At 40.4% G+C, this 24,498-nt stretch overlaps 1 protein-coding gene across 1 annotated transcript; it reads right to left on the bottom strand.

Annotated features, from left to right (window-relative positions):
* Positions 1-1,419: 1,419 nt before the first annotated feature.
* Positions 1,420-22,400, bottom strand: STMND1 (stathmin domain containing 1). The gene is made up of 5 exons (XM_054592070.1): positions 22,320-22,400; positions 14,906-15,083; positions 11,033-11,184; positions 2,318-2,449; positions 1,420-1,704 (listed from the first exon to the last, which is right to left on the bottom strand). Exons 1-5 carry the CDS (start codon positions 22,398-22,400, stop codon positions 1,420-1,422), a joined length of 828 nt encoding a protein of 275 aa, XP_054448045.1.
* Positions 22,401-24,498: the final 2,098 nt, after the last annotated feature.

A 24,498-nucleotide genomic window follows, 5' to 3' on the forward strand; every position in this document is an offset into this window, starting at 1 on the left:
GGGGTCAGGGAGAAGAACAAAAGTATAATTCCAATGGGATGAGGGCCCCCAGTTCTTTAGCCCAGAGCGCCTGCCGAGAAGTAAGGCACTGGAGTTAAGGCTTCCTTGCTCTCTACCTCCTCCCCGGGGCCTCCTCCTACCCTCTAGACACAATTGAAGTTTTTCTTTTTTTACATGAAAGAAACTATACTGTACTTAGCTCTGAGAATTGCATAGTGCTTCTTTAAGGTATATAAATAAACCTGTAATTTAACCAACTTCAAGATACTGCTTTATTCCTTTACAACACAAAGATAATTTAAAAAGATAGACAGCACATGAAGCATACAGATAATTAAAATACATAATATAGATTGTGAACCCTGAGAAAAATGATACCTGCTAAGAGAGGCTCTTGGTGGCTAACTGGGCTCAAATTTGTAGAAACGAAGTCTAGCAACCATTTCTATACAGGGTCCTCTCGTGAAAACTGCATTTCAGGGAGAAGCCTGCCTCTGCACTGAACTGGCTGCTTTCAGTGTGTTTCTACCACCTGAGCAAGCCCTTATAAAGGAGTTCCTGGAATCCTATTTCAACCAATAGGACTGAGGCTTTCCTTACCCAGTTGAAGCTGTCCAGCTCCAAGCAACCAGCGCAGCTCTATTGTAATGAATCAGTGCCATTTGGACCAATCAAACTGAATAGATTTGTAGCCCTCATTTGCATGAGGATAGACCAATCAGAGGCAAGGGTGAGGACTTCAGTCCATATAAGCCAGCTCCTCGATGGCTCTGAGGGCAAGTTTTTCCTTTCCACTGAAGACTGGAGGCTGCCTGGCTGAAATACCGAAGATGTCTCATCAGAACAGAGCAGAACAGACTGGCAAGGAGTGGAGCAGGGTTGTCTAGCTGGAGGGAGGCTGGCCCCAGAGCTACCTCGTAGCCATGATGTTTTCACAGCTGTGTTCTATCACAGTTGAACTGTTTTGCACTGAATGAAGTTTCCTTATTCACTGCACCCCAAAATGGAGATTCATCTTGGCATTATACGGGCACCAATGACTATCAGTTGATAATATCCATGGAATTTGTCTTAAAGGATGCTCAGAGGATGGACACAGCCAAGGGGCAGGAGTGAAAAAGCAGGGTTTCATTCAGTGTCATTCAGCAGAAACACGTTAATGTAAACTGGGAGGTACTCATAAGATGTCTTCACAGTATCTGAAGCCACAATCAAAGAGGTTGCCAACTTTTAATACCAAAAGTAGTCAAATCTTCCTTTTATTTATTTTTTTAGGTAGCATAGCCATTACCCATTTAATTTTCTCAACTAACCTCGAGTCCATGAGATCAGGCAGTCAAAGAAAAAGATGAGACCTATTAAGCATGTCACGGCTGGGGGAATGAATGTCTTTTCAAGGAGTTCACATAAAATGGCTTATTAGAATATGTCATCTTCTTGGTTGTAGGACATGTCTGACTCCACGACGCCAATATCTTCATAACTGTAGTTTCTATCATTTGAGGTCGTGTCACTTTTGCTCTTTTTCCTTTTCAAAACCTTTCCTCCCTGCAAGTCTGACGGTTCAAACACTGGAGAACCTACAGGGTTAAGTCTTTTGGCAAATGGAACCTCAGCCCCACCTGGTTCACCTGAATCTGAGAGATTGACTTGGGGCAAAGGTCGGTCATTCCGTAACCTTTTTCTTATTTCTTCTTCTTTCATCTGAAAAGCAGTATTAAATATTGAAAAAGAATCCAAATAATGTTCTCCAAGTTTTCATTAACATTGCCTGTATTTAACATTTATGGCTCTTCAATTTTATTATTCAGTCATTTTACAAAGCTAAGTTAAGGAAGTATTGTTGAAGAAGACAGATGCACTCCCTACCCTCATGGAGCTCCTAGTCTATTTGGAAAAGCCCAGAAGAGAGAAAGCAATGAAGGCTGTCACAGGGATCTGGGGACCATGTTCACAGGTGCTGCAGGAGCTGCTGATGGTCTGCACACCCTTCTCTCAGCTCCCATCCTCCTCCCCCGCACCTCCCCTCCCCTCTAGCCTCAAATAACGTTTTTCTTTTCCCCTATGAAGAAAACTCCATTCTTAACTGAGTGTTGAGAATTGGCTTTTGCTTCCTGAGGCTATATGGATGAAACTAAGTCAACCAACTTCAAGATATTGTCTCATTTCTTCATGACACACATTAAAAAAAATTTAAACATACAGCATAAGAAGCATACTGACCATGAAAATAATTAATATAAATCCATGCAATTTGTATAAAAGCTGCTGATATGAAAGGCAGCAGGCAGACCTGCCCCCGGCCCAGCTCAGGTACCTTCCTGCGTTCGGCCACCGCCTGCATCTTTTCCTCTAGGTCTTTTCTCGTGAAATCCTTTACCTCCTTCTTGATCCTGAGTTTTTTTAGCCTGGCTGGTGGCTTTCTCAGTGGCTTCTCAGTCATGTTCACCTGGAGGAAGACACTTTTTAAAATGGAGAAACAAATGTATTCATTGGCAGAGAAGAAAGGCAGAAGGTAAAATAAACACAGTTTAAAATGTGAATCCTAAAAATGTGAACTTTCCAGTGTCAGAGTTAAAAAAAACAACATGAAAACTGTTAACAACAGAACTTAGTCCTAAAGAAAAAAATCTATTAGGTGCCTAGAAAAAACCCCAGGCTATTATCAAAAACAAAAACAAAAACAAAAACATGAAAGAATGCAAAGATATCCTGAAACAGGGCAAGGGCTCAGGAGAAGGAAAAAAACTTAAGAATAGACACAAGATAGAAAAAGGTGGCAGACGAGCAATAAATTTGTGATTCAAGGTAAAAAGTCAAACCCGAAGATCTTATAATATGCTCTAAGCTGCAAGGACTTTCATTTGGAATCCAGGTTCGTTTTCGGTACTTCCGGTCTTGTGGAGGGAAAATTAACCATTACTGGGCAGCAGCTCCATGCTGCACTTTGCTGCTGCTGCTGCTGCTGCTTTACAAGTGTTTACACAACAGCAGAAAAAGCTACCCTATTTCATATGATTGACAAATTTTAAACAGTTCAAAGCAGTAATAATGATTTTCTGGTTTTAATTTCTAATTGCAATAAAAGTAACATTGTACAGGATTTATGAAGAATCTTTTCACATACTTCTTTAAAAATTAGGTTTTTAAAATAATATACATCAATCATGAAAAATTAAAATGATACATAAATAATCTCCTAATACTCTGCTTGGCCATCTGGCTCCTGATCATGAACCAATTTAAAGCACATCTGTAACGTTTAATCAAACATAAATGGGATTATACCAGAGACACTACTCTGCAATTTGCTTTCTTCACTTAATTTAATATGGACATATTTCTAGCTCCCTATACGTGGATTTATTGCAACTGGGGAAGGTCTTAATGAACTTCAAGGCTTCATTATGAAGTGACTTGAGTATTATTCTAGATAATTTCTCTAAAGATGTTTATTAACAAAAGAGATATTGATATCCATTGTAATATATAAAGACTCTCTTATCAGACTATAATACTGTAAGTACCAAGAAAATAAATCAAAGAGAGACAATTTAGCATAGGAGAAAAAGGCACCAGATCCACACGCAGAAACACCTGGGTTTGAATCCTGACTCAGCCATTCGATTCTGTAACACTTTTCTTCCTCGTTTGTAAAATAGGTTTAATAATACTTCTGCATGGGATTGTTTGTTTGTTTGTTTTAAGTGGGGAGAAGTAGATGGTAGCCACTCGGTAAATGACAATTACTTTGAATCTGGTGAAAGCAGCGATTTTTTTCAGCGACAGCACACAGAATGGTAACCAATCCATATCATTTAAACGGAGGAGTGAGAGTTGGGAATCACAGCTCTCACTCCTCCGTTATCACAGGAGCTAACAGGCAGGGTCTGGGCTTTAACTGCTGGCCTACCTCTAATGTGATGTGACCTGGGACAGGGCACCTTTTCTCTTTGTACTCAGTTTTTTCAAATGTAAAAATAATGAGGGGACTGATGGCAGCTAAGCTTCCTTGTAGCTTTAAGATCTATGATTCTCAGAAAGCCTTTAAAAGGGAAAATACTCGTCTGAAGCTTTGGCTCAGCTACAGCCTTGAGGCAGTTTTATGCAGTGAGTTTGTTCATTACAAAAAAAGCTGTGGAATGTTTGTCAAAGCAACTGCCCCTCCCCCATCATTGTATTATTTTTCTGACAATTGGCTTGTAGGCTTCCAACTGACAAAAGCCATCTGCTGAAAAAGGGACATATTTGTTCTTGAGGCTCAACTAGACATACTGTGAAATCGGTATGAAAACAGGTTTTTAGGGAAATTCACTCATAGAGGACTAAAAGAAAATGGAATGGTAATCCAAGATCCCATAAAGGGAGGTTCAATTAGGCTTCACAGAAGAGTCTGAACCTTGACTAGAATGATTAGATTGGTAGTTCTGAGAGAATTTAGGATTTCCTGTTTGGGTGGACTTTTCCTGTGGCTTTATCCCAAAATGAGGCCTGTAATATCATGTACTTTCTCCCCATTTCAGAGGTTAATCCTACCTGTGCAACCCACATACTTTCTTGAGTTTAACTTTTTAAGTAAAAATATTGCAAGATATGAGGAAAAATACCTGCATTCTTTACCACTGGGTTTTATGAAGTTAAGATTTATCAACTCTTGGCACTTAAAAATGATAACAAGGATCACATCATACTTAGAGAGGTGTTACCCATAGAAACACTTAAAAAAATCAACATTACAACCTATAGAAGTTACTAGTTCCATGATTTTAAGAACACTGTGGGAAGACTGCCATGCCCTAAGATGCTGTGATAAAATTTGGGTCTATTTTTCCAGCCAACCTAACTATATGTATGTTACTTCTTGCATCCACTGTGTATTCCTCAGAGCTTCCCTAATTAACTATTGACCTACAAATGAACCTGCCTGGGCTGTGCCCCCTCACCGGAGTCTTGTGCACAGAGGGAGAGCTGTCATTCCTGCGCTGTCACTGTTAGACCCCCTGGGGCAGGTCAGCCGGATGCTAACTGGCCTTATTGGTCTTTACCCAGTAACTTCCTCCTCAGCAAACTCCCCAGGAGGTTCAACAAATAGTGTGAGACTGATGTAATGTGAACAAACTCCCTAACTGCACTAAAGGTTACCAAGCACAGAAGTTGCTGGAGAAGGGAATAAACTTTGAGCAGACAGGAGGAGTCAAAAGGGAATTTGTAGTCTTATGTAGGGAGACCGAGGACACCCTAAGAGACAGGGAGAAATAACTTCGGGATGGAAGTCACCTAAATTGGTTAATACTTACGTGGATAAATGACAGCCAGTCACATCTATCTCAAGAGATCCATCCCGATCCATACACATATTTACATGTGTGCATAAAACCAACACACATTTATAATACAGCCACTTAAGTCTCATTAGAATATTTTAAAATGTACTGATTCACTTAGTCTGGAATTTAGCTTCTTAATATTATATTTCTTACATATCATGTTATATTCTCCCTAAGTGAACATAACATCTATTAGTATGAATGTGCCTGAAAGCAGGGCATTATGGAATTGCTACAGTAAGTGCTTGCCGATGAGCAAATGATTAAAAATTAAGTGAAAAAGACGAAGGGAGTCCCTGTGGTGGATTCAGATACTGCCACGGACTCCTAGGGGGAGACGGGCTCACAGAGCAGTCCCCTGATTCAGAAGGTGAATGAGGAACCCTCACTTTTCAGCATCCTTTATTATATATCACTTTAAATGATAACCGAATTAAAGGTAACAACCTGGCTAGGAGGGAGGCAGGTTTATATCTAAAATGCCCTTGTATTTAAATATACTATTGGTCTGCATAGGGAGTCTTGTTTTTAATGTATTCTCACATCTATTACTATGTTTGGTTCCCCATAATATTTAAAGGTTTGTTTGTTTGTTTTGTTTTTTAGTAAGGAAGAAATAGTGTTTACATGTCTGACTGAATTTATTACATTGTATTAACTGTAAACATTAACATCTCTTTTTGACCATCCTCTTTTTGTTTCCCTTTACTCTGGTTTATTTTCTAGCTTATTTTATTTTTTGGTGCCTAAAAACATTTTTAAATAATGATTAAAAGTACTAGCTGTCTAATAACATTTTTATTCTTAATATGGTTCCCTTTTCAGATCTTCAGGTTTCATTCTCATCTTTTCACAGTGTCCTTATAGCTTTTCTTGAAATATGCAAGACCCCTGGTGTCTGACACACTTAAGTTCTCAACTACACCTGAATTAAAAGAAATTTTACCTGGGACAACGAGCAATTATATCTCTCCTTCATTTCCATATGCTTCCTGGGCATAATCTTAAGTCTTTTAGGTATAAGACTTATACCTATAATATGTCATATTTTCAGGAATACTTTAGAATTCTCTTTCACAATGAATGGGGGATTTCAGTTTCCAAAGTTTTAACCCTCCCCAGCTTTATGATGAATTTGAAGGCTTCATATATTTACATGTTTGTTGAAACTCTGGGCAGTGGCTCTCAGTCTGGGCTGTCCCTGGGAATCACGTGGGAGCTTGCAAACACACTGCGACTGGGAGCTCTGAAAGCTTCCTGGGTGATTCAAAGGTGCGGTCAGGTTAGGGCTCCTGTGCTAGGCAACGGAAGGCACAGCTCTGCGATACTGCTGGCCTGTTGCAAGTCTGGCTCATGCCGGGGTATCTTGGCCCAATTCCAAAGCAAAACCAAGACAAAACAAAAACCTCCCACGCAACACAGAAGAGCTGCGTTACTCCTGCCTACCTCTGCCATCCGGTCACATTTAAATCCTTTTGAGAACACTCAGCTTGGCTCTTGACAGCGTTCCCTCTCTAGAGTATAAAAATAGCCTTCATCTTTGGCTCACTTAATGATGTTATGAAAGTCAAGCCCATAGTTTTTTTTTTTTTTCTTTTTTAAAAAGAGACATCCCTTTCATAATGCAGCTTATATTAATTAACTTTGTTGGTGCCCTTGCAAGGCCTGAGTCTGAACTCACTTATCTCTTGTAGTTGAATCACTGGAAAACATTTTGTTATTCCCAATGGCATTAACATGGCAATATAATATGTTATATGATATTATATAAGGTTCCATAGACTTTCCCTTAAGAAGGTATTGCTTAGATACTCAATGTTTCCAATATCTATCCTCCTCTGGATTGCTCTCCTGTCTTTTTCTTTTGACACACCATTTTTTTTACCACCACCCAGTCACACCAGAGACTCACCTACAACTAGAATTATATCTCTCATCTCCCTATCCATATTAAAGACACATTGTTTTTAGTACTTTCAGACAAAGTACTCCAAAGTGCCTTGTATACCACTGTACAAATGTGAACTGTCATTATGTTGGCATTATTTTTTCCGTTATATGGTCCATTTTCACCTTTTCCTTTCTCTCACATCCTCTCATTTCGCAGCCTGATAATATCATCCATAAGGTTGAGCAATCTCCTTCCCCCTCTCCTCAAATACGTTCTGCAGGACTTATTTTCCTTCTTTAAAAGAAAATGCCACTTTAGATTTTATTAATGAGTTCTCAGCATTTCCTAACAGAAAAGGAAGTTACCTTTATTCAAACACTAAGTGACTTGGTCTAGGTGGCAAACCTGATTTAAATACAGTACCTTTTTATTCCCAGCTGACAGATATAATTTCTGGTCCCTATTTCCACCTTTCCTGTCTCTTTTTTCTTTCCCATCCATTTTTTCCTCAGTGTTCTTTTTTTGTTATTTCTTTATTTCTTCTTTTATCTTCTTTCTTCTGCCTATGATTTAGGTGTTGCTTCTGTGTGTTGGCTTAAAACAAAACAAAACAAAACAAAACCTGCTATCCTCTTTACAAGTTTACACAGAACTTATTAAAAAATTAAGGACTCCAGACTTCCAGTCTAGATGGCAGCAAAGGTAAACACAGCTCGCCTCCTCATACAACCACATCAAAATTACAACTAAACTATAGAAAAACCATCACTCAGAACTGTCAGAAATTGGGTTGAATGGAAGTCTGACAACTATGGAATTAAAGAAACCACATCCATCCAGACTGGTAGGAATGGTGGAGATGCAGAATGGGCTGATCCCATATCCATGTGTGCTGGATAAAAACTTGGGAGGGATATCTCAGGAACAAGGAGCCCTGATCCCCATCATACCCCTTAGTCAAGGTTCCCAGTGCCAGGAAGTAAGTCCCCATAACTTCTGGCTGCAAAAACTAGCGGGGATTGAGGCAGTAGAAGAATCTTCTCGAGTCCCAAGCAGTTCCTCTTAAAGAACCCACACATGGACTTACTCAGACTCACTCTTTCTGAGCTCCAACACTGAGCCAGCAGCTTGAAAGGTACCAGTGGCATACAGCAAGGAATTGAAGTGTCTGGCATCAAGGCAAAAGCTGGGGGACAGCTTTCTCCCAGACAGAAAGGCAGGCAGAGGCCATTGTCCTTTTTCTGAGTGTTCCCCCAACAAAGCCACAGAGCTGGTGGGTAGGTGCCACATCTGAGACTCCATCAACCTGGCTAACACTGTTTCCCTGCCCTGGAGATCCCCTGAGGCTCTGTCCCACCCAATTTACAGCTGTTAATTGTGTCTTTTCCATATGAATAGCTGGTCTTGGCTCATGCTTCACAACTTCCTAAATCCTATCACATAAGCCTCAGTGAGTCCCCAGCCCCTGTACCTCTTGCTAAGTGGCCCCTGGCCAGGCACTTGCAGCAACCAGCCTAGATTGACAGTTTGGCTTCACCTTGATATCACAAAGGTCAGCACAAGCAGCAGTCATCTCAGATTGCTTTATAGCTTGTGCAGAGTGGCCCCAGGCAAAGCACGTGTGGTCTGCAACAGCAGGAAAATCCCAGGGTCTGTGCACCCAGTGGATAGCTAGAGACCATGTTGGACTACCACCACCTTGCCCCTACACAGCTGATCCTCCATGGGGGGTGGAGGTTTGTGGTCAGTGGTCACAGATAATCCTTACAGCAGACTGGCCTGGGTAAACCCCTCTCATTGACATGCCAACAGAAATCAAGGCTCAACTACAAGAGGAGGATGTACTCAGCACACAAAGGGCACACCTCAAATACCCAGTTTGGATGCTAGGGAAAGCTGTGCCACTGAACCTTACAGGACACCAATTACATTAAGCCATGCTACCAAGACAGGGAGTCATAGCAGCTCTACCAGTACATAAAAACAAACACAGAGGGGCTGCCAAAGTGAAGAGACAAGGAAACATGGCCCAAATGAAAGAGCAGATCAAAATTCCAGAAAAAGAACAAAACAACATGGAGATAAGCAATCTGTCAGAGGCAGAGTTCAAAATACTGTTTATAAGGATGTTCAAGGAACTTAATAAGGATCTCAACAGCATAAAAAAGACCCAGTTATGAATTGAAATAAAGAACAATTCACAGGGAAACAACAGTAGGGTGAATGAAGCTGAGAATCAAATCAATAATTTGGAACATAATGAAACCAAACACAACCAATCAGAACAACAAGAGGAAAAAAGAATCCAAAAAAAGCAAGGGTGGAGTAAGCAGCGTCTGGGACAACTCTAAGAGGTTCAACATTCACATCCTAGCAGGGCTAGAAGAAGAACAGAAAGAGCAAGAAATTGGAAATCTGTTCGAAAAAATAATGTAAGAAAACTTCCCTAATTTGGTGAAGGAAATAGACAAACAAGTCCAGGAAGCACAGAGAGTCCCAATAAGATGGATGCAAAGAGGCTCACTCTGAGACAAGTCTTAAAATGCTAAAGGTTAAAGATAAAAAAAGAATCTTAAAAGCAGCAAGAGCTGCTACCTACAGGGGAGTTCCCATAAGACTGTCAGCTGATTTTGCAAAAGAAACTTTGCAAGCTAGAAGGGATTAGCAAGAAATATTCAAAGTCATGAAAAGCAGGGACCTACAGCCAATATTGCTCTACCCAGCAAAGTTATCATGTAGAATCGAAGGTCAGATAAAGAACTTCCCCGACAAGGACAAACTAAAGGAATTCATCATCATCAAACCATTATTATATGAAATGTTAAAGAGACTCATTTAAGAAAAAGAGGAAGATCAAAACTATGAACAATAAAATGGCAAAAAATACAAACCTATCAACAATTGAATCTAAAAAACAGACTAAGCAAACAGGTAGAACCAGAATCATGGATATGGAGAGCATTTTTATGTTTGCCAAATGGGAGTAGGGTATAGGGGAGTGGGTGAAGAGGTGAAGGGATTAAGAAGTACAAATAGGTAGTTACAAAATTGCCATGGGGATGTAAAGTAGAGTATAGGAAATGGAGTAGCTAAAGAATTTATACACATCACTTACCAACATGAACAGTAGTGTGGAGATTGCCTGAGGGAGTTGGCGGTGCTGAGTGGAGGGGGACAAAGGGGTAAAAATTGGGACAACTTTAATAGTAGAATCAATAAATGTAATTTAAAATATGAAGACCTCAAGACTTTGGCCACAATAAATTAAAATCAGAGTAAATATATTGATCACACTAAGGAAAAACAATGATAGATCAGTAAAGATGACTCAACAAGGAAACATAAGTGTGAAACAATTTCTATAACTATATTTGTTTCTTCATGTTTAACCTCATAGTGTGTATATAAATGTATAAGCATATCCATTTCAGCTTTGCCATTTAGGCCTATTTTTTTATTGGTGAAGTCAGAGTTCAGTTTTACATTCACAGTTTCTAGTACATAGGCAATGCATAATAAGAACTGCTGGAAGAACGAGGCATATTATTCAATGGGATTTATTGTGTCTCAAATTTGGTAAAACCCAAGATAGGTTTTGCTGGATTCATTAGTCATTAATGATTAGCACAATTTTGAGTCCGTAGAGAAGGATGGTGTACAGAGAGGTGATAGAATTTATGGGAGAAAAAACTGGCTTAGATAAATGCTGTCTGTATTGTGACTCTAAGATGTATATGTTGGAAATAACTTGTGATCAATCATATTTGATTGCTATTTTTAACTATAAGATAATGTTAATTACAAAATTACTTGCCATGACATCGAATGATTCTCCATTTCTAGATACTTTGCTGTGGCTTTGTATTATTCCTTGAACAATTAATTCCTCTAGGATGTCTGATGACTTTTGTCGCTCTCGATTCTGTGGAGGTTGGGATTTATGGATTAATCCATTGTTCGCTAAGTCTTCCAAGGGAAAAGAAACATGAAAGCAAAATTTAAGCTTGAAAATATTGTCAATCAAATGCCAAATGGATGCCATTTAAATCATGCTTCTTAATTAAATCTTACACTCAACACTCTTACCTAAATACCTGTTTCTATTATAAAGCTTTGAATCCTTTGAAATTCAAATTCTTAATATTCTAACAGAGGGTACACATCAGCATAAAACACTGTTTACTAAGCAGACCCACATTAACATAACAAAAAGTCTTTCATGTTCTGCCATGTACTAGATTTTTGTTGTAACAACACTTGTACACTTGGGTACAACTGCATGGGTTCTCTGCACTAATTATGAAGCTAAACCACAGTTAAGAATGAGATATTCTTTTGGTGACTCTTCTGTGTTGCAGTTGGTTACTATGCTTTGTATACAAAGGATAAACAGTGTGGTGTTGCCAAGAGACTTCTAGTTGTGCAAACTTGAGTTTACAATTACGCCATCTGCTAAATCTACATAAGTAAAAATATGCCTTTTTGAAAAGAGTTTTTGAACCAAATCAGAATTGGAGTCAAGTGACATCAGCTAAATTTTTTCCGTGATTCTAAAAAGGGCACTGAAGCAAGTTTACAGGGGAACCTTTATAAACTGCACTGAGAGGCCTCCCCTATTACAAATCACTCAATTACATAAATAAACAAGCAAGCATCCATTTTTACAACTTTACACTGTAAGGTAAAAAATGCAAAGGGGAGTTTTCAGAAATGAGCTCTCTTCTATCTTGTAATCATCAGGAAGTCTGGACAGTAACCAAATCCATTCCATCTAGTGGATAGAGTCTTCTCATGAAAATTTCTAACCTGGCACTATATTAAGTACTTTATATATTTTATAACATCTAAATCAAACATAAACTCTATAAGAGAGGTATTATTATCCCCACTTTATAAATAAACAACCTGATATGAGAGGCTCATTAACTTGCTTACAGTGACAAGGACAGTAAGCAACTTAACTAGGGGTTAGACCCAGGTGTGACTTCCCCAGCCACGTTCTTTTGCCACCTCACTGTCCTCTTCCCAAACATGACATGTACCTGGCTCCCCCTGGTCCCAGCTGACTTCTCTCTAAGGACTTTTCTACAAAAAAAAAGGTCATTATGGACATCTGTCACACCATAAAATTATTTTAACCATTTCGATCCTTTCTTTTCTGAATCTACTGAAATATTTGGCTTCACATTTACAGTAGCTAACCTATACATAAATCCTGGGACTATGTCGGTCATTTTGACTAATTTTCATCCTTTCTGGGACATTGGAGAATATTGGAGAAATATTTAAAAATCACATTGTACTTCTTTCTGATTATAAAAGTAATACATCATAAACTGGAAATATAGAAAAGGATAAAAAAGACAACAAAAATGTCCATTCTTTTACTATTCAGAGGTCACCATTTTTAATATAGCAAGTTTTACTTTTATAAATGTGCTATCACACTGAACATATAGTTTTGTTTCTTGTGCAGTGAAACATTTACATCAGCCTTTTCTCCTGCCTTTAGAAATTCTTCACAAGCATGAGTCTAGAAAGTGAAGTCATACAAGAAAACGTGGGTGAATTTGTCATTAACTGTGGAATAAGGAAGAGCTTTCTAACTGACTCAAAATCCAGATTTGATAAAAGAAAAAAAACGGATAAATTTTACTACATTAAAGAAACTTTGCAAGGCCAAAAATAAACCTCACAATAAAAGTCAAATAGAGATACCACATTCCTCCTGCTGTGATGTACTGAGCAGGATACAATATAATTTTGGCATTTTTGCTAAAAATGCATCACCTGGACCTAATCATGAAGAAATATAAGACAAACCCAAACTGAGGACACTCTACAAAATAAATAGTCTGTATCTCTAAACATATCAAGGTTATAAAAGACAAAGAAAAGCCAAGGGACTGTTCCAGATTAGAAGGGTCTAAAACCACATGACAACTAAATTAAACTTGTGATCCTGAACATTTTTATGTTCATATTAATTACATATTAATTTATGTAATTAGCTCTTGAACCAGAAATTTACAAAGGACATTTGTAAGACAACTGACCAAATCTGAATGCGGTCTTTAGATGAGATAATAGTACTGCATCAATGGTCATTTCCTGATTCAGATCCTCATACTGGGATTTTACCAAGAATGCCCTTGTTTCTAAGGAATACAAGCTGGTGTATTTAGGAGTAAACGACCATATCTGTACCTTACTTTCAGAAAAAAATATACGTGTATATGAGAGAGGGAAGGAGAGAGGGATGGAGAAGGGGGAAGACTATGAAATTGCAACTGTGGTACAATGTTAACATTTGGGGAATCTGGGTAAAAGAATATAGGCATTCTTTTTTTTTTTTTTCTTGCAATGTTTCTTCAATCTAAAATTATTCAAAATAAGAAATTTTTTTTTTCCAGAAGGAAATATTTGGGAAATGTGAGTGTGAAATTTGAAATTTTTAACAAATATACTCTGCAGAAAGCAGAGGGGAAATTGGGTAGAGAAAAAAATATAAAGCTCAGGACACTCGTTCTCATTCATCCTGTGGTAAGAGCTTTCTTGAAAACTAATTTACACTTTGTTTTGGAAACACGTGCGTCGGTAGTTCACTCCCTCCCCAAGCCGGTCTCTTGCAGCACTGTCGTGCTCACTGGGGGCCCTCCCGGTCCCGTGTTCCACAGTGTGGGGCCAACAGGGCTGACGGTCAGGGCACAGCCGGGCCCCTGCCCACCGGGCTCTCTCTACTTTGTTAACACCGCAGATGCTGAGCATTCATGTTGCGCTGTAGGGAAGATTCCCATCGACAGAATTTGCAGAGAGAAAACGTCCAACACACACAGAGAGGGAGAGGCCGCCTTGCGCTGCATCCCTTCTCCTCCCTCATTCTCAGAGGTCACGTCTGCACCCGCCAGGAGCGCCAGTCAAGGATGAACGTGAAATCTGTGACAACCTGAGTGTGCACGAGAGTCCAAGAAAAAAAAAAACCAACTCATTTATAACCTATCTACTTTCTAATTCTAACTTGTACCTAGGGAAGAATCTATAGTGATGAAGAATGAAATGAAAGCCTTCGCTCCAAATAAAAGAGTACTTTTCCTTGAGGTCTGGTAAGTTCAAGTTTGTTTCAAAGGCTGATAAAATATAAATAAGAGTTCTTATATCAACATTGGGGATAACTGAAGCAAAAACATACCGTAAGAAAAATATTTAGAAATACAATTTCAAGGGGCACACCAGGTCATAATTACTTCTTTTATGTTTTTAAAAGATTCTTTCATTGTATATTTGCTGATATTTTGGATGGGGAGGAATGAGGGAGACAGTCTGATGCAGGTTTTGTTTATTTTTTCAAAAGTAGAATTTTCCCTTGTAAAAATGTTAACATAGCAGGAATTTAAAGGAATTTAACCAAAGCCTGTGCAACTTCTATTCTTAAGCCTACGAGGCTCTCAGTTAAGGGGGAAAAAAGATGGTTTAATTACTGCATGTCCGGAAAGTAATGGTCAGCATTATTTGCCTACACAATGAAGGCCTAAGGCTAATTTCTGACATCTTAGAGATAGGGACTTGGACACTTAGAGCACTTCCTTGCCCACAAAGCTGTGATAAAGGGGCCACCAAGCACATATTACGAAATGTATTTAGAGAGACAGTATTTTATTGAGATTAACATGAGTGAGGGGTCTTTTACCTAAATGTATTCTGTTTCTTCCAGCAGGAGACGGGGAACCTTCTGGAATGGTTCCAGGTAAGCTTTCCAACTGGGCCTGTGTGTCCGGGCCTTTGGGGGTGCCTGCGGAGTTCGTGCACAGCGCGGCCTCAGCCTGCGCTCTGTGGTTCTCCCCAGAATGAGTCACACCCACATCAGCCTGCAAAAAGAGAATTGTTTGGAAGAGTCAAGATTCTTAGAAAATGGATTCTTGGAAAATGAAGACACTGTCGCCAGACTGGCTTTGTGAATGTTTAGATAACTGCTATCTGTGGTAGGCTGAGGAGTACCCCGAGACCTGCAGATGCTACGTTACTTGGCAGAAAGGACTTTACGGGTGTGATTAAAGACCTTCAGATGGCAGGATTAGCCTGGATTGTCCAAGTGGACTATGAAAGTAATCACAGGGTCCTTACAGGAGGGAGGCAGAGGGAGACTGGACTGCAGAGAAGGTGATGGGACAGTGGAAGCAGAGAGCACATTAGAAGATGCTACAATCTCGGCATTAAAGATGGGGAGGGGCCGCCAGCCAAGGAATGCAGGAAATGCAGCCCTAAACGCGGGAAAGGCAAGAAAAAGCCCCCTCCACTGCGCCTCTGGGAGGAATCCGCCCTGCTGTCCTCTTGACTCTAGCCCAGTGAAGCTGATTCTGTCCTTCTGATCTCTGGCACTGTGAGAGCACAGTTATATTGTTTTAAGCCACTGAGTTTATGCTAATTTGTTATAGCAGAAATAGAAAAGTAATAGACAGTTGACCCTTGAACAACAGGTTTGAATTGCATAGATCCACTTATACACATAATTTTTTCAATAGTCAGCCCTCTCTGTAGCCATGGGTTTCGCATTTGGGGATTCATCCAACCATGGATCAAAAGCAGTATTTTCCAGTCAATGTGCAGATTTGGAGGGCAGTTCTATGCATTGTTCTGCACCATTTTATATAAGGGACTTGAGCACCCTCAGATTTTAATATTTGCAAGGGGGATGGGGGTTGTTGTCCTGGAACCAACCCTTCACAGATACCAAGGGATGACTAATTAAGTTTGGGGGAATTAAAAATTATACACGGATTTTCAACGGTAAGAGGTGTTGGTTCTCCTAACCCCCTGTATTGTTCAAGGGTCAACTGTAATATCAAATATGAATCTATCAGGTACAAGCTGTTATGCTGAGCATTCTGAAAGACAGACAAATTAACAAGTTCATAATAATCAAATGTAAAAAGTAAAGAAAAAAATACTCTGTGTAAAAGCTGTGTAAAAAAAATAAAAAAAAATTTAATCCTCATGAGAAGATTTGTTTATTGATTTTAGAGAAAGGAAAGGAAACATTGATGTGAGAGAGAAACATAGATCTGTTGCCTCCCTTATGCACCCCGACCAGGAATCGAACTCGCAACCTAGGTATGTGCCCTGATGGGGAATCAAGCCCACAACCTTTTGATTCTAATTAACTGAGTCACCCACCAGGGTTAAATATTTTTTTTTAATGATACTAGCTTCATTGTTTTTGCTGACGATAGAAATAATATGGAGTCATAGAAGTAATAATATTTAATGGTGGAAGGTAGTCAATATCTGTTTGCATTGTAGTACATTATGTAACTGTATTGCAATTTAGTTAACAGAATCCTACTGAAGGACAACTTGGTTGTTGCCAACTTATCAATATAATAAACAGTGCTGGCATAGTATCTATGCATATGCATCAGCCTGAATTTACCGAGTCATCCCATGAGGATAATTTCCTAGATATGGATATGTCAAATCAAAGGATATGCTCATTTTTATATCAATATGTGTTTCCCGAGGGCCCTTCTTAAACCCTGCCCTGACGTACAGTCCCACCTTCTCCTTTTAGGGATGTCTATTTCTTGGCACCACAACTCTACTGCTTGTAAATAGGTCAAAGCACAGTGTGAAAAGGGGCTGTGTATGATTTAGTAAACCAGTGACTCCAAAACGCTGGTTGGTGTCAAGTGTCTCATAGTTCTACAGCAAAAGAAGAAAAATAAGAAAAAGCTCAATTAATTCACTGTAAAGAGTGGGCATTTATTTTTAGAAGAAGTATATTTTAAATACTAAATATGTTCAGGAAAACCTTCCTCCTACCTCCTCTAATGCCACATCCCCTCTCTCCCAGTGCTGCTGGCCCTTCTTTCCTTGCTTGGTTTGCAGCTTTCCCACTTCTCATCCACTAGGAGCTTCTAGAAGTTCTAATAAGTAAGCCAACCTATTCTCTTATCTAAGACACAAGGCAGAGAAAGTCTCTTCAGTATCCTCAGAAGACACAAGAACATAAGCATCTTCTGCAGAATATTGCCTTCTGGCTATTCTTCTTTAAGTCTTTGACTTCACATTTTTGACCCAACAGGTGCTCCTCTTCTCCCCAAAGTCTTTTAGAGGCCTCAGGATTCCGCCCTCTTAACTCCTGCCCTTTGTAGCACAGCCCTGATACACTGGTACAAGTCTGTATCTTTTGGGGGGTAGAGCAAAAGGTGTTAAAGAGGAGAATGCCTGAATTGGGCCTAATGATTGAACTTCCAATGAGCAAAGAGGAAATTAGAAGAAAAAGCACACACAAACATAAGACAATATTGTGTGTCTATGAACTTGAATTCAACCTGAATTATTCCACTGTATCAGAAACAGGCCAAAGTAGAAAGTGTCAGGTGCTGAGGTGGGGAAGGGAAGTCTTTTGTGGCAAGTAAACAAGTTTGATTTTATTTTGAATGCAACAGTAATCCTTTGTAGGACTGTCATGTATGGAAGTAAAAGAAATGATCAGTTGTGTTTTTTAGAAAGATCACTCTTGAAATAGTGCAATGGCAAGAATTGAAGGAAGGAAGAAACAGAACAAGGCAGCTAGTTACCATTGTATTATTGTCCATGTGAAATTTGATTAAACACCACCTAGGACAGAGTCAGTAAAAATGAGGAAAAGAGGTGGCCTCGGAAATACTAGAAAGGTAGTAACAGACCTTGCAGAGCTTCAGTTTGAAGGAGGGTGGTCCCTTCTGGCTCTGAATTAGCACTCCAGAACTAAAGAGAAAACATTCCTTTATAAAACAGGAAAATGGAATTCAAACTAGGATACTAGCATGAAACTCTTGATATTTTTACAATAAAAATCAGACAACTTTCTTTAAAATCTAAAGCCATTTGACCACTTTCTAGAAGTACTCCAACATGTCAAGTCCCCGAGGGGCTAAGTAGAAATCACAATAGCTAAGTAAGGCCCTGCCACCCTCAGGTTCTCTGAGTTCAGTGAGGGGCTCTAGTGTGTCCGGAGACTCACAGAGTTCCTTATCACTGTGTTTACATAACATGATCACTCCAGCTAAACCAACAGCAAGTTTATTGGGTTGAGGATTAATTAGTTCTGTGTCTGGGACTACCTGGGAAGCTGGGGAAAAAAAAATCAACAAACTGAACAAACAAAATAAGTAAGCAAACAGAAACTCTGCGCATCTGAAATAAGAATCGGCACAAAGAGAAAGCCTGAGAGCAGCTATGTGTTTTTCTCTTCCTCTCACCATCTGTCTTTCTTCACAGACATGGTTACCGCTGGGCGGTCCCTCTAGAGAGAGCCCACTGGGAAAAGTCTTTACGGAGAACGTATTATATGCTATTATATCGTTAGGTAATAATTATCATTCTGTCAGACAGGGTCTCCTTTTCCTTTATCATGTATAACATACACTGGGTGGGGCAAAAGTAGTTTACAGTTGTGAGCATGTGAAACAGTTTATTGTGTTATTATTTTTATTGTATTATGTTCCATGTGAATAAGTGTAAGCCTGTTTTTGACCCACCCTGTGTATATTTGGTTTGTTTTGTTGTTGTTGATGTTGTTGTTACACATAACAAAGGAAAAGGAGAGCCTATCTGATGCTAACCTTCCAGGGGTGCTCAGTTCCTACTGGAGTTAAAGACCATGTTGGGCATTCTTCTCCTTCTTTCCAAAAAAAACTATCAAACCCTGTTTCGGCAGTGATAGTAAGACGGATATTTTCACAAGTTCATTTTGTTTTGCAGGTCTATCTTGTACTGAATTATAAAACCAACTAACACACGGGGATTAACTTTGCCATGTCACGTTTCCCAGTGGAGACCTTGAAAAATTTAACTGATTTACCAATAACAACAAGAAACAAAATACCCACATTGGAGCTGAAAGCAAATTGGAATATTTTCAGTCTAAAAGGTGTCTTTTAACAACCACTCTGTCAACTACAAATTGGAATAGATTTAAATGCTATGACCCTGAATGACTGACCTCCCAATCGTTTCATGGAAGTGACCAATCCAGGCCTTAGCAAGTTTTTCCCACTTATGCTTGTTTGGATACAATCTGCCTTCAAGCTCTGTTAGTGGCCAAAACTTAAATGGTAGCAGATGAAACACAATCTTTACTATATGGTAAAGTAACATATACCAGCCTTCAGTAGCCAGAGCAGAAATTTAAGATTTTTCTCTTTTGAAAACTAAGAATGTCTTTTAAATATCTTGTCTATGTGCAACACATTCTGGAAATTATAACGCAATTTCATAATCTAGATTTGGGAATAGATATAGTTCAAAGACTAGAGATATTTACAAATTAATTAGACATATGCCTTTCAGCCATATGTCAAAGACAGTTTTCTTGTCCTTTCTGTACATGCTGAGTTTATATTTTCACACCAATAAGTCTATCTGCCATGGGACTGGGGGAGGGGGAGGGAAGTGGGTGGGAGGTTTTATTTTTTCCTTGAGATGAAGTTGTAGCAGAAGCGCTGACTCAATGCATTTCTGCATTTTGTATCAATTTTGTTTTATACTTCACTGTCTTGGCAATAAAATTTGATCAATTTTACACAAAATTGAAAAACTAGGAATTCCAAGCTAACAGCTATGCATAAGAGTCATCAACATTCCAAAAAAAGATATTGATTTTAACTATAGGATTTTGTTTTGTTTGGTTTGGTTTGTAGGTATCATATGTATTCCAAAGTTTTGGGAAACAAATTTTCCAAACAACTTGGAGGGAGTCATTTGTCAAGGCTCCCTGGAGCTTAAACCTTCTTAAATCAATTACTGGCAGATACATTTTATAAATATATTTGTCCACAGACATATAGGAAGAGTTTGTTCTTCAAAATTTATTTTTTTATAGTTTACTCTAATGAATGAAATAACAAATGGCAACTCTCAAAAAAAAATGCCAGTCAGAAATATGTTCTTCTAAAAATTGAACTTTAAGAAATATTTAGTCCCTTTAACTGACAGTAAGCGAAAATTTTCTTGTCAAATATTAGGGGAAACTATGAAGGATCCTTGGAGGTCATCTATTCCAATGTAGCCTGTCTGTTTTATAACAGGCAGAAACTTCAAGTTAATCATATAGAAAGAGATTTCCCCAATGAAGAAAAGTTTCCCATAATTTCTTATTATGCATTATTTTATTTCAGTGACTTCTCATCACTTTAGACTAAGGTAAAGTGAAGAAAAAGTGTGCAGGCAGATCTCAAGAAGTTTGATTCAGACTATTTTAAAGTTGTGCCACCATGAAACATACATATTTCATGCAAGTAAACATGTCCATCTGATTTTAAAGACACTGCTGAACTACTGAACTCACAGTCCCATGAATTTATGAAGGTAGCAGAAGCGGTACTGTCCTGATAGCTAGTATTTAATTAATAATTATACCTTTCTCCATCTGAATTCCAAAGTCAAGTACTTAGGGTGGGGAAAGAGACATATGCGTGAGTCGACTTTGAACCTATTTTCAGGTTATTTTAATACTGGATTTCCTCCTTGCTGACTGTCCTTAGTCTAGTTATGTTACCAGGAGAGAGGCAGACACTAGGAGTGGGAGGAACTAGGGAGGACTTTTTTTTTTTTCCATTACTTTTGGAGAGAGAGGAAGGGAGAAACATTGACGTGAGAAAGAGGCATTGATTGGTTGCCTCCTGGATACTCCCAAACTGAAGATCGTAACTGCCTAGATGGGGACCAAACCCACACCCTGGGCATGTGCCTGGACTGGGAATCAAACCACAACCTTTCTTTTGGTTATGGGCTGACTCTCCAACCAACTGAGCCACACCAGACAGGGCATAACATTGCAAGCTCTTGGCTTGTGGACAAGAAAGTCCATGAGTGAGAGGGACTGGAGAGAAGAGGATGACATTAGAGGGATTGGTGGGACCAAACGTCAAGGGTTTTGCATACTCCAGAAAACGTATTTTTAGGGAGGTAGGTGGCAGCGCGGGGAGCAGACTGGTTAGAGCGGTACCAGGAGAGGCAGAAAGACCTGGGATGAGGCGATCAGGCCCCACGTGTAGGCCGAGGCAGCTGGGGTGGAAAGGAGATGTTTTCTGCTGCTGTCCCCCAGGGCAGCAGGTGCTAAGCCTGAGTCTCAGCCTTCACGAGACCCTGGTTTGTTTTTTGACTCCAAGAGCCCAGCCAATGTTCCTCTCACACAGTAGGTGTTGTAACTGGCACTGAATAGTGTCTTGCACATCACCTGAGGACAGAAAGGGTGTGCTCTTTAAACTGTAGTTCCAAAAAATGCCCTTTAGGAAAAGTGACAATACGGGCTTAACTCAGAATACCTGGACAAACTTATTAACAGTGTTCTCTTTCATTCTTAAAAGTACCTTGCTTTTGATGATAAATTATGTGGTAACATTAACTTTGGGAAACTCCTCTCGAGGAGATTCCTGTGGGTTCTTAGTTCTGTTTGTGGAGTCTTGCATGTGAGGGCGGGGAGAAATCATGGACCTCATTTCTGCTTGCGCCAACCCATCCCTCCATTCCCCACCCTGGAAAAAATTCCCCTGCAGCTCTCCAGAAGAACTGAGGAGGATGTAATCTTGAGGCAGAGTGGAAAGAGTATTGGAATGAGACTTTTGAAGATTAGATTCTTTCTCCAGCCCTGCCCCCCAAACAAGCTGTGCAGCCTTGGGTAAGTTGTCTACCTCTCTGGGCCTCAGGGCCCTCAAGGGGCCAGGGAGATCTCTTCCAGCTCTAAGTAATTCCCAAAGGGCCCACTTACTGGAAGCAAATATATGGCAGCTCCCAGGCGCCCTCACCCGCCCCTGAGAATGACCTCCAACCCCATCTTTGTGCAGAACGCACCCCTCATCCCGCTATTCCTGCCTCTGCCTCTCCCTCTGCCTCTGCCCTGGGGTGTGATCAGTTTCTGTAGCTCTTGAAACAAGACTCTCAACGCTGGTCCTGTAGCAGCAAGAATCCCGGTTAAAACAATTAAACACTGGACAGATAGAGTTGTTTCTAAGCTTCCCACCCTACACGCCGTCCACCGTGAGCCCCAACGACCTTGGTCCGGCCCACTCCAGCCTTCCCCACGCGTGGCTAAGGCTTTATGCCTGTTTTGCCTGTTTTACCTTGAATCCCTCTTCCCAGCCCCTCCTGGGCGCCGGGACGAATCTCCGCTCCTCTGCAGGCTGGGAAGGTCCACAGCCCATGTTGCGCGCTGCGCGCTGCGCGCTCCTCTCGGGCCGGGCTCCCCCGTGCGCCCCGGGCGCGCTCGCAGCCGCTTCCCTGAGCCCCGCGTCCTGCACCTCCTTCCCTGCGCTCCAGAGCCGCCGCCTCTCCCACCTCCGGCCAGGAAAGGCTCGGCAGGAGGCGCTGGCACCTGGGCAGTTGCCGGAAACTGTTGCCACAATAAACAGAATCACCCAACCCTGGGACATTGTAACTGAAAGCTGGAAGATCGGAGGTGTCTAATTCACAACCGGGATGCAAATGACAGCCCTCTCCGAAGCGAAGGGAGGGGAAGGCCCGCTGATGGCCCCGTTAGAGTTTCAAGGACCGTAATGTAAGCATCCCGCGTGGACTTCTTTCCTCCTTTCTAAGGCTCAGCGGCATACACCGCCACCTTCGGTGCCCGGGACCCTCACTCCAGCTGTTGGCTTTTGTGCTGCAGACTCCGTGGGGACTGTGATTGTGAGAAGGCGACGTGGGAGTCCAGTCGGCGGAAGCAGCTCTTGAGGACCGGTGGGCAGTGAAGGCGCCCGGGACAGCGCCGGACCGCAGTGTCGTCGGGTGGGGATGGCCACGCGAGAGGACGGTCACACAAATAGAGATCCAGACATGTAGGATCACAAACAGCTCAGCAGCCAAGAAATGGGTTCTGCACATCATTTTTATGGAAGACGTATTTTATGAGCTGTTAGGAAAGAGCGTGGATATCCTACTTCCCTAAGAGAATTAAATTAAAACGGTGTAATCCATCAAAAGACGCAGGCCAAGCTGGCTTCTCAAATGAGCAACATATTTTCCCCTTTATTATATTTTCGATTAATTTTTATTTTGGAAAATTAAAACCAAAAGAAGCTAAAAGGGAATTTACAGATCATGGATCAACCGCTTATTTTACAGGCTGCAAACTTAGGGAGACTGAGTGACTTCGATGTGGGGGGAGCGGGGAGCTGACTCGTTAATGAGGAGTCTGGGATGAGGAACCAGGTGGCCTGACTCAGTCCCTCCAGGTATCCGCCCAGAAAAAAATTGGTAAGAGTTCTTGGAAATGTGAAACTGTTGGAGCCTTCCCAGGAAATTAATGGTCAGCTCTATTATAAGAAGCTGATTGTTTACTTTATAGCATTTAAACTCATTTTCACTCTCCCCCCTTATGGCTTGGATGATGTGTGCCAATTTTTCTTTACTAAAATTGAAGAGGAAAGAGGAAACTCAAGTCAAAGCATTATAATTACTGAACAACACACTTTCCCATTTTGTGAGTGAAGAGTTGAAACAAGGCTAAATGGTGTTTGGGGAGCAGCTCAGAAGAAATTAACTCACGGTGTAAGAAGTCACATGAAATGTTCCAACTGGAAACTGGAAAACTTTCAACTACAATAACCTAACACAGAAGACACCTATAACACGTTCCTGAGAAAGTTTAATGAAAGTTTGTAGGATGAATGATATGAGTGAAGTACTGCAAACGGCCTTTTCCCCCTCTTTTAAAGCAAACTGCAAACACGGGCTTGCTGGAATATCCCTGTGAATATATGGGGTGGTACCCAAGTGTATGGTACAGGTATCTTTTGAGGCATACTATGACTGCAGTCCAAAGGCATGCAAATGCCTTTTTCCACGGATGAGCTAGAGCCCGCTTATGCTGTCTCATGAATGCTGGTTGTCAGGAATATTTGGATCTGGTCATTAAACACAACCATTATTAAAATTTAGATTATATACACTTACAATTAAGTGAGTTCTATTAAGAACGAAGGGACCAAATACAACCCATCAGTTTCTAAATATTTTACTATAGCTTAGTATTATTATATTTTTTAGTTCGTTTACATCTGTTGTATTTATATAGTGGGACTGTCCTATAATGGTGCGCTTTTCTGTGTCTCTTCCCATGTCCATGTTCAGTGGTATCACATTGGTAGTTTGAAGTCAGCCAGGGTGGGAATATGTGCACCACGAAAATTAATAAAGGCTACAAATCAGGGTTTCTTCCCCCACTCCCCCACTCCCATGCTGGTGATAAAATACCTACCAATTCACACTGCCTTTTCCCTTATATGCCAAAACACCAAGGAATGG

Source organism: Pteronotus mesoamericanus, unplaced genomic scaffold, assembly GCF_021234165.1.
Source record: "Pteronotus mesoamericanus isolate MK-2021 breed Mesoamerican mustached bat unplaced genomic scaffold, CSHL_Meso_final scaffold_31, whole genome shotgun sequence".
Taxonomy (NCBI): domain Eukaryota; kingdom Metazoa; phylum Chordata; class Mammalia; order Chiroptera; family Mormoopidae; genus Pteronotus; species Pteronotus mesoamericanus.

Excerpts from the sequence above, each read along its gene's own strand:
- STMND1 (XM_054592070.1), bottom strand. The coding sequence starts at position 22,400 with ATGGGCTGTGGACCTTCCCAGCCTGCAGAGGAGCGGAGATTCGTCCCG. Across the intron at positions 2,450-11,032 it reads GAGAATCATTCGATGTCATG|GTGAACATGACTGAGAAGCC; the intron begins GCAAGTAATTTT and ends GTCTTCCTCCAG. Across the intron at positions 1,705-2,317 it reads CGGTGGCCGAACGCAGGAAG|ATGAAAGAAGAAGAAATAAG; the intron begins GTACCTGAGCTG and ends ACTGCTTTTCAG.